The 10,661-nt window shown below is 53.2% G+C and overlaps 2 protein-coding genes across 2 annotated transcripts; both read right to left on the bottom strand.

Moving 5' to 3' along the window:
- Window positions 1-219: 219 nt before the first annotated feature.
- On the bottom strand, window positions 220-2,116 carry SMAC4_08562 (uncharacterized protein; the record flags this gene model as incomplete). Its single annotated transcript, XM_003346012.3, has 1 exon — window positions 220-2,116. The coding sequence occupies exon 1, from the start codon at window positions 2,053-2,055 to the stop codon at window positions 220-222; it is 1,836 nt and encodes a 611-aa protein (XP_003346060.2). The 5' UTR covers window positions 2,056-2,116.
- A 2,076-nt stretch (window positions 2,117-4,192) lies between these two features.
- Window positions 4,193-10,015, bottom strand: SMAC4_08561 (uncharacterized protein; the record flags this gene model as incomplete). Its single annotated transcript, XM_003346011.2, has 1 exon — window positions 4,193-10,015. One exon carries the CDS (start codon window positions 10,013-10,015, stop codon window positions 5,684-5,686), a length of 4,332 nt encoding a protein of 1,443 aa, XP_003346059.1. The 3' UTR covers window positions 4,193-5,683.
- Between the last annotated feature and the right edge of the window lie 646 nt (window positions 10,016-10,661).

Raw genomic sequence — 10,661 nt, 5'->3', positions numbered from 1 at the left:
TGTAATCTCAACCGGTAACTAGGTAACTGTGAATACCTTCCTTCCTGTCCAGTGTCGTGTCCGCTGTCCTCCTGTGGATGCCCGATCTATCCTAATCCAACCCATATCCGTTTCTATCCCAGTCCAGCCAGCGCATCATCGTCATTAGAAGGTGTGTGTACTGTTGTTAATCGAACGAACTTTCCTTTCCCTCAGTCTCAATACTCTCGGCAGACAGGCTTACTCTGTCGTATCAGGTAACCAAACAAGCTCCACCACACCATCAAACTTACTCATGGCCGTCGCGCCATCATTCAACTTCCACCTCCAGTCGTCATGCTTGCGGACATAAATCTGTCTGACTTCCTTCACCTTTCTCCTCTCTCCTTGACTCATCTGCACCTTTGAGGGCACATCCTCTCCCTCCTCATCCTGATCTCTCTTCTGAGCACCCTCGGCATCCTCCGCCACATCCTCCCAGATAATCTCCGCCTCCTGCAAATCCCAGCTCAACTTCCTCCCCGTCTTCGCCAGGCCCTGACGCTGCGGTCCAAACTTGAAATCCAGATTCCAGCCCTTGTCATCTGGCGCTGAGCGGAACGTCCTCTCCAGCTGATCGAAATCCAGATCTTCCGTTCCCTCGGGGTAATAAGCCACCGAGAACCCGTTGCTGATGACAAAATCATCAGCGGTCTGGAAACGCTGCATCATGCACTCCTCTCCGCAAAGGTGAGAGACCTTGGTGTAGTGGAAGGGCAGAGCGGAATGCCAGCCTCCGCCGCGGTAGTGGTGCAGAGAAAGGGGTTGGATGCCGGACTCGTAGAAGCCTGATGGGTCACCGATCATGTCTAGCTGCCAGAGCGAGTCGAGAAGGGTGAGGCGGACAGGCGAGTGTTCGTAGATGCACTTCCTGAGGAGAACATCGCCTTGGGGGCCCCAGCCTGTGTTGGCTTCCTTGATCTTCTCGGCACTCTTGCACGAGTTGAAGTTCTCAGTCACCAAAGCGGCGAGAGGGACAGACAGGAAGACACCGGCGCCGCCAAAGGCTTGCTCTCCATGTCGCATGACGTTGTTAGAGTCTTCGGAGAAGGTGCCAATGTACTTGGGCTTGGTGTGGTCGTAGTTTTCGAACTGAGCGATCAGAGCGTGCAGCGAGGGGAAGAAGGTGTCGTCGTCGCAGGTCACGAGCCACTTCTTCTGGGGGCGGAGGTGGTGGTTGTACAGCGTGGGGACGAGAGTCAGGTAGCGCACAGCCATTTCGTCCGAGGGCGAAGAGCGGTAGACGTCGACGTCGATGCCGACGGATGTGAGTTGCTCGTATACGTCGGCCATTTCCGTGTCGGAGGCGCCCATCAGCATCAGGAGGAGCTTTCCGCCGTTGGAGCCGCCGTTGTTGTCAGTTAGCCAGTACTTCCACTCGTTGGTCGGGTTGGTCTTCGGGTCAACGAAGCGCTTGTAGGTGGTGGAGACGCCGAACATGAAGTCGGAGGCGTTGGCGGTCGAGGGATAGGGCGAGCGGGGGACGGGCACGACGAGAGGGGCCGGGCAGGCCTCGGGCTGGTAGTGCTTGTTGACATCGACAACCTTGACATGGTCAAAGAGGAAGTCTTGGTCGAGCGTGGTGAGCGACTTGCGGGCGACGGGTTGGCGGGAGACTTGGATGTAGCGGCGAGTGTACTCGAAGCGATCCTGAAGGTTGTATTTCTTCTTCCACTCCTTCAAACGGTCCATGTCGTAGTCGCAGTGCATGTTTCCATGGGTGGTGGAAATGTTTGCCAGGTTGTTAGGATGATCTGGCTGGTGGTTCCCAGTCACCTCGACAGGAGTATGGACACTGTCTCCTCCCCATCCTGATTGTTGGTGATAGCCACCGAGTGGTCGTTGAGATGAAACGGCTTCCTTGGCAGTATTGGCCGTCTTAAGGAGTGCTGTCCGGACGTCGATGTCTCCGCCATGTTGTAGTAGCAGAGTGCCGAATAGAGTTATTGTGATGCAAAGAACGAGGGCTTTTGCGAGAGGGTTCCGCATATTGAAGCAGCGGTGGGGTGGTGGTAATGTTGCGCCCATCTTGGACATCTGTGTCTTGTGTAGGTATGTACGATATGTGGTCGGAGGTCGACCGCGTGTTGCGGCAGACAGTTGAAAAGGGTTCCCTGAGTCGTGTCTTGTCTCGAGGAGGAAAAGCGACGGAAAAGGTCTGTCTGGTTTGAGACTGTCTGGTTCTCGTGGCGACGGCGACGGTCACGTATATCTCGGTGGCCTTGAAACGAGTGTAAAAGTGTGTAATCGAGTACGAGTGACGAGTGTTTTGTTTCCCGTGGCACGAATCCGGCGTGCTGCTTCCGTTGGTGGTAGTGTAGCTGCACGATGAAGGAAGCACAGAAGGGAAAACGAAGGACAGAAAGAGAGAAGTGGGAAGGACTGGTAGGACTTGGGGGGGGCAAGCGAGTGTAAGTGGGAAGACTGACAGACAAAAAAGGAGTCGAGTGGTCGGGGAAGAGGAAGAAGATGAGAAGAGGAAACCCTTTCCCTTTTGTCACAGAAATGTCAGTCAATGCCCGTTATGTTTGGGATATTTCCCGAAACAGTTTAGGTTTGCGCTAGGAGGCAAGACATTCTGATGCAATTGTCGACAGGTGGGGGAAATGGGAGGAAAGAACGGGGACGCCCTGGATATCAAGGTTGATGGAAATGGAAGGAGTGGGGGAGGTACCTGGGCCGGGTGGAGGAGGTGGAGAATGGAGACGGGACTGCCAGGAACCAGCCTGAGCTTGATTGACCTTGGCTTTCAGTCCGTTTGTTTTGTTTTCCTTTTCTGATTCATTGTTGGTGGATGGCAAGGTGCTTGATTTACCGAGTCAATGCCCGCCGGCATCTGGTACCACATCGTGCACTGCAGATGTTATGTCCGAGCGGCAGTCTTTTCCTTGGGACACACATATCTCTGCATCTGCCGTGCCTGAGCTGGTTGACCTTTGGGTCTGGCCATAGGTATTCCTCGAGCAAGGCCAAAATCCAGAAACTGCTTGAACTTGATGCGCAGTAGTAAAATGGCAAAGCAGGTCGTGGCCATGTCCCACGGTTCACCTGCGTCTGTTCATCTGACCGTGCTTGGTTTGTGTTCCCTGTCAAAACACCAACTCCTCCTGCTGTGGGATGAACTCGTAGTTTTCTGCCCCCTTGCATCGTCTGAAGTGCTCAAGTACAATGCAGGCACTGCGGACTCGAGATAACCCAGACCGATCCGATCTCACGTGGGACAGACATGGACACAGAAGCTGTGAACGCAAGCAAGCAAGCACTGGTTGGTATTGCTCTGCAGTATGTCGTCCAAGTCCTGGGTCAGAGTGTCTTTGTGAATTCCACCCGTGACCAATCCAGTCGCTGGAGTTCCTCACGTTCTTCGTCGCGCTGAGCATCCAGATATCGGTATCCTGGCAGATAGCGTCCAGGTATAAGATCAGGGGGGAAGTTGAGCACCGATACTCAATGTTGGTTCTCATCCAGACACAATCCACGTGTTTCTCTCTCTATTCCAATTCCGTAACAAACCGACAGATTGGATCGCCAATTTGGGAATTCCATGTTCTTCAGTTCTGGTAAGGAAAAGTTGAGAGACAAAAACCACCAAGAATGTCAACGGCGAACAGAAACAAAAAGAGAAAGAACGGTGATTCAGGACGACATGGAACGCAGTGACGTTCGTGAACGGAGCCTCATCGACGCGCTAATTGGCCCGAGTGGTAGCAGAGGTGGATACTGCCCCTGCGCCACCGCTTCCATTGTGGAACCCCACTGCCACTGAACCCCCACTGCCGCTCACGCCGCTGCAGTGCAGTGCCGATGGCGCGCCAGGGCTCCTGCCACCACGAACATTCTCGAGTGCAGATCGACATCGCCCGTTCCTTTTCCCACGGAAGGAACGTGCAAGTGTCGCGCACATTGTTTCGCGGTTGTTGCTTTGTTCGTGGCTTTTGGGGAGATTGGGGACGAAATTATTACTTCGAGGTGGAAGTTTTTACTCGTTCAACCACACACATGCAGCGCCATCAAGCGACAGTGCCGCACAGCATCGTTCGTATCTCCATCCCGACAATGTTTGGACTCGACACCGCCGACCGCACATCTTTTTTCTCCCCTATCCTGATCCGCAATGATCAGTTGATTTGCCCTGGAAACGCTGCCACTGCCAACCTCTCACAATCCATCCTCCAAGGCATTTGCCGCTGATCCCACGAGTCGGGCCCTTTCTGTCTGAACTTAACCCGTTACGTCCTTGCTTTCCAAATATTTCTCGACGTCGAAACGACGACAGGATTCATCGACCATGTTGAGTTCATATTCCTGCTCGAGAACACACTAGAACGCAATCAATGAGTCGCTGACATGTGCTAACATCGCCAAGACCATCAAGCTTCCCCAGTCCCGATTGCCTTCCCGCGGCTCCTCTCCCAATCCTCCCCGTTCCCGTTGCCCCCGAACAAACAACGTCCCTGGTCACCCAACGGCTTCCTCCGTTATCAGAGAGCAAGAAACCAACACCAATTTCCGTTTACCAGCGCATCCTCTCCGAGAAACAAAAGTCACACGGAAAGAGTCCAGGCCCAAAGTCAATCGGCCTGCCCGCCTACCGTCGCACGCCTCCAAGTCACCTTGTGTCTTGTTACGTCCGAAGAGTCTGACGACCATGACCATTGCACTCGGCACATACCTCTACCCATCTTTCCATCTTAATAACCCAGATCGCAGGGCCAACTCTCTGTGCTATTATTGGAATACCACCCTGCAATTCCCTGATACGGGATTCCTACCCAGGCGAGCCAGGCGAGCCAGGCCAGGGAAGCCCCTGGATCGACACGCACATCACCATCAATAATACCGCACAGTGGAGGACCCTCTGTTTCAAGATGGTTATCATTGCCCTCCGTTACCAGTCGCCTCCCGTTCCCAGACTCCGTTTCAGTCAAGCGGAGAATTCATCCAGACAAGATCACGAATAAGGCACTGGAGGTATAAAAGGAGAACGACCCCTTTTCACAATCCATGTCGAATCCCTGCGGAACCGACGCGTGTTATACCCTCCAAGGCGTGGTTCATTTCAAGATATTCTCTTCAATGAGGGTTACCGTAAGAGTTATCACAGATGCCGCCTGCGATTCCATCCTTTTCGGACTATATGCGCTTTGATGCACTTTTGGCACCTCTCAGTCTGCTGTAAGCTGTCGACAGACTGCCTCCCAGTCATAAGCTCATCTCCGAATCACACAAACTCAAGAGCTTCCGGGATAGCGACATATCCAACACCATTGTGCAGCCAAGCCACTGAGATGACTGTTTCGGACGTGGATCTTGATGCCTGCTCCCGACGGCGTCCGGCATTGTCACACGGCGGAAGTCATGTATGTCTCGGGTACCTGCATCGTTTATGATGGGAGCTCTCACGTCCATGTCACGACTTGGAGGTGTTTTGGACTGTCTTTGATACGCGACATCAAGATAATGGCAAATGCCTTGGTGGGATATCAACAGTGAGCAAGTGCTCGTAATTCGCCGTCCGATACCGATCCTCTATACTATGTATGGTAAAGAGAAGAACACCTCACCTGCATTGGCATATCTACATATCTCAATCCGGGGTCTACATTCTACAGCCTGCCCCTCGCCCCATACATGCACATGCCGTTGGATCTCCATCACATCTACACTACAATTGCATATCCAACCCAGGCCTAACATCCAGGAAGACGATCCTGGTTTCCGCCTCGTTAGTGCCGCCAGGGTGGTGCACCACGAACTCCCACCCAGACTTCTTCACATGGGCCGTTTTCCCACTCCGGCTGATAAAGTCCAACAAGTTATTCAGCGTCAACTTGGCCGCTTCAGACTCGCCAATGTCGAGAGCCCATTGCAGTGTCTTTACCCATGGTCTACTGCCCATCGCCTTGCAGTTATTCCCTCGTGAAGAAGCGTAACTGTTGTAGTTGACAGTGTGGAACCGGGAGCACGAATGGCAAGGGATCATCCTCGGGTTCATGTTATCTTCTGGTATCCATGGTTGAGATGGCACCGCCTCTTGGCTTTGCGGTTTAAACAAATCGATGGGTGTGGTGAGTTTGCATTTCTTGCTTGGAGGTCCAATGTGGTCCCAACCCAGGAAGCTGTAGTCATCCTCATCTCGCGATCGTTTCTTCCCTTCCTTTTCACCCAAGCTCAGCATGCCAATATCTCGTCCTTGTTCCTTCTGTCTCTCGGCTCTCTCTTTCTCTTCTTGGCTCGCATTTGCCGCAAAGGCAATCGGGAATTTCTTTTCTAGGTCGGCCAAACCCTCCAACGCATGCATAACATCTTGATCAGTGTCGTTGTTCCCCATTCCCGCCTTTATATCCCAATTTTTCCCCTCGGCCCCGGGGAACTCCATTTTGACCTGACGCCCGTTCTGGAATCTCGCATGGGATTTCTGGACAAGCGAGTCCACCTTCGCTAGGTCCCAGATGCGCGAGCCTCCATATCGGTTCCATAGTCGACGAGCCTGCCAAGTGGAAACACCGAGCGCGTCGTGAAGGACGTTCATGGCGTTGTCCAGTGGACCTGGAGACGGACAGGGAAGGTGGGATCCTGCGGAAAGATGGTGCTTGCTGGAGAAGTAAGACATGTTCATGCCGATGCTAGTCCCCGTACGATTCTGAGCCTCGCCCTTTGACACCAGGGCGAGATGAGAAGGGAGCGGGGAGGAGTAGCGGCTCGGGCCGGTCAGCTCTTGCTGTTGGGAGCAAGACTTCGGCAAGACAGCGTCGGTGGTTGATGGGAAGTTTATCGAAGGCGTCTTTGTATGGGGTGTGTTGGAGATGGAAGGACGTTCTGTGGACTCCGTGGACGTTCTCGCGGAGTTGACAAGATCGGTAAGGCGCCTCAGCACCAAGAAAGTCTGGACATCTTCGGGCAATTCGCGAAGGGATGACCGTGTTGAGTGCATGGGCTTGGCGTCAGCTTGAGTGTCTTTTCCCCGTCTAACCCTTTCCTGTCTCTTGACCTTTTCCTCCTGGTCCTGACCATAATCTTCTACCCGTGTCCTCCTCATTTGCTCGGTCTCAACATCATCCAAAATTTCCTCAAGGGCTACATTCAGTTCTTTCCCGAAGTCAGACCCTCCACCCAACAACACCTTCAAGAGCCTCAAGGTTTCACTGATCCCGCGTCGAATCAGCAACCCTCGAATTACCACCTGCTCCCGGAAGCAAGGTTGGCAGTAGACTGTCCCAGGGGCTGGCGGCCAAGGTGTGTAACGACCATGGCATAGCGGGTAGAAGGCAGTTTTGACATTGTCAGGGTCCTGGGAGACGATCTGGATCTGCGGGGCTTCAACTCCCAAACTCACAGGTGAAGCAGCTACCTCTCCTTCTTGCTGCAAAAGGAGCTCGGACTTTTCGATGTCGTTGCTAACTTGAGGGGTGGCGGTCGGAACGGGGTGGTCTAGGTTTGAGGTGAATCCGGACCCAGACTCTGATTCGGAAGAGTAGGAGTCCGAAGATGGTCTGTATGTGCTGTCGAGGTCGAGTGGGTCGCGTCTTCGTTTTGTCTTTGTATTTGTCACCGGGACTGTTACTGACTGGTTCACTGCCCGTGGTTTCACGTTTCCTTGCGGTGCTTCGTGTGCTTGAGTCGGATTCCCATTTTGCAGGTCTTCCTTCCCAGTCATTGCCGCTAATACTTGGACAGTTTCCTCACCATTGGCCTTTGCTTTCTTGGTCTTTCCTCGACCCTTCTTCTTCGTCTTCCTCTGTTTTTTCCCCTTCACGCCCACCTCACCGAACTCAGACGACTCCTCGGAACTATCCCAGTCATCACTATACTCGTCACTAGTGGTTTCTGATGGGCGAAAGCATTGGTCACTCGTCTGTCGCCTTTCAACCCGCGGGCGTTTCCGCTTCAAGTTTCCGGCCAAGGTCATTGCAGGGTCAGCGGGGGATCTTGCGGTCATCGCTGGAGCTGCTCCAAATCCATGTCTAGGCCTTCCCAGCATTCGTCGTATGACCTCTTCCTTCATGTCGGTCATCGGTAGGAACCTTCGTCTTCTTGGTTGGGCCCTTCTCCGTCTCCGTTCCTTTTTGCCCTCATCCGAGCTCCCACTGGAGTCAAAGCTATTGCTGTCATCGTCGGACGGTGTGTTTCCTGGCTTGTAGGAGGGATCATATACGCGGGGAGGCTTATGTCGGTCCCTCTGCTTGATCTTCCGCCTGCCGAACTTGGGAGGGAGACATCTTGATGGGGGTGCTTGGCATAAGGGGATTTCCTCCTCGACCTTCACACCGTCTTGAGCTTTGGGTTCCTCAGGTGAGACTTTGTCACCGTCGTTGACTTCGGTACCATCCTCTTTACCATTCGGTCCAGGATCACCCTTTGGCACGCGAGCTCTCTTTCTCCTTCGTCTGGTTCCGCCATCGCTCGAGGACCACTCGTCGCTGTACTCGTCACTGTCATCTTTCTTATCTCCTGATGGCCTATAGGAACGATCGAAGACGGACTTCCCCTTCTTCTTTGTGTTCTGCTTTCGCCTTTCATCGCCACCCCCTTTTGGCAGCCTCTCATTCTTTTCTCCATCTTGCAATGTTTTCGGGTGCTTCTCCGTCACTGTCGCGTTGGCCTTTTTGGCTTTTGTCACGGTATTGTCATTGATCAGCCCTTTCACTGCCTTGATTGCTTCGTCAAGCTTGTTGTCTTCCTCACTGTTGTCTTCGTCGTCCTTTGGGGGTTTATAAGAGGGATCCCAGAATGACACCCCCTTCTTCTTTGCATTTCGCTTCCCAGCCCCATTTTCTTTTGCCAAGCCGTCATTCCCATCTTCCTCCAGCGGTTGCTCAGGTGCCTTCGCATTGTTTTTCTTGCCCTTCTTACGCCTCTTAACTCTCTTGGCCTTGACATCATCCACTACTAAGCCTTTCAGCCTTTTTATCCCTTCATCAGACTCGGATTCCTCTCCATCTCCGTCTTCTTCGAAACTCGATTCCTCGCTGTCCTCCGAAGGCCGATAAGTCGGATCGTCTATGCGTTTGCGCTTGAGTCGGCTTGGGATCGGTTGTGGCGGCGGAGGGGGCCATAATGGTCGCGGTGGTCGTGCTGGTTGTGCTCGCGGTGGTGATATGGACACACTCGTCACAGTGACACTGGTATCAGGTGAGAACTGCACCTGTTCTTGCCCCTGGTGTTGACCAAAAATGGGTAGATCACCAGGGACGAACCTCATATTCAAGTCCTCATCGGACTCACTGTCCGATTTGGGGGGACGAAACGAGAGATCTTGCATCGCTTGTGGTGCTTTAGGTCGTTGCTTATCTGCGGTGGGCTTGCTTGGAGTTGGACGCGGCGGCGGTGGTCGCGTTGCCGTTGCTGTTGTGAGTGATGGCATACTTGTACGCGCAACGGTTGGAGGCAACGTTTGGTTGACCGCTGGGACTGGAACTGGGACTGAAACTGGGAGATCCCCCGGCAGATCACCTGGTACAAATCCTACATCCGAGTCCTCATCGGATTCACCACTGTCCGCTTTCGGGGGACGATACGAGGGATCTTGCATTACTCCCTTTGCTCTCTTTTTGTTCGCGGTGGCCTTTCTTGCCGGGGGCGGCCGTCGCGTTGCCGGTGTGAGTGATGGTACACTCGCAATCGAAAAAGGTGGAGGCGAGGTATAGTTGCCCGCTGAGACAGGGGGATCACCAGGCACGAATCTCATATCCAAGTCCTCGTCGGATTCACTGTCGACCTTGGGGGGACGATAAGAGGGATCCAAGATATTTACTCCTTTGGCTTTCGGTCCTTTGACGAATCTCCCCTCGTCATTGTCGGCTTTGTTTACTTTGACTGCTGACCTTTTCACCACGGCGAAAACGTTGAGCCTTGATCTTGGAGGCCGAGGATCTTCAAGTTCGTCATCTGCGACTAACAGCTTCCGTACCCTGGCTTGAAGTGCTGCCCTGTCAAGCGGCTCTTCTTTGCGAATCTGGTCCCCGGCCGCTCTGTATTGGACTCTAAGACCTTTCATAGGGGCGGTAGTCGTGCTGCTTCTGGCCACGCTCGTAGTGGTAGTCGGTTTTGGAATTGGAGCAGCATTAAGTGCGACGGTCGTGGTAGTTGGTTTCGGTGCAGCCACTGTCGCTTCCTTGACTGTAACTATCCCAGGCTCTTCTGTTGAAAACCGTTCATCTGCTAAAAGTCTCTCCTTCCCCTTTCTTCGACGTCGTCCGATTGGATTTGGGATCGGCGGCGGTGGTGGTGGACGCGGAGGGACACCGGGAAGGTTGGAACCGGACATCGCCTTTGATGTTAGGTGGCTATTGGTCGTTGTATGTGACGTTGAATGAGATGCTTTCAGGTAGTGGTTTGGTCGTCTTGTTGCATCTCGATACCCAATCAATGTCAAAAGACTTTATATGCGCAAATATGGATACGGCATCAATAAAATGGCACACCTCGTACGGAATTGCGAAGTTTAAAATGCGAAGGAGTTGTCAAGGAAAAACAACATTTCTGCGAGAATCCTGTCGATTCGATCTCAGCATGCCTCTATGGTACAATGCGTTCTTTGTTTCCATGAGGCTTCTTTGATGTTGGCTATGGCCGGTATAGACCTAGCTTGTCCTTGAGCATTTTCGGCATCCGGCCTTTGTCTGCTTACCACATCGGAAATC

The sequence above is a fragment of the Sordaria macrospora genome, chromosome 6, assembly GCF_033870435.1.
Source record: "Sordaria macrospora chromosome 6, complete sequence".
Classification (NCBI taxonomy): Eukaryota; Fungi; Ascomycota; class Sordariomycetes; order Sordariales; family Sordariaceae; genus Sordaria; species Sordaria macrospora.
The sequence above is the reverse complement of the archived record's forward strand: the minus strand, read 5'-3'. Positions and strand labels throughout refer to the sequence as shown.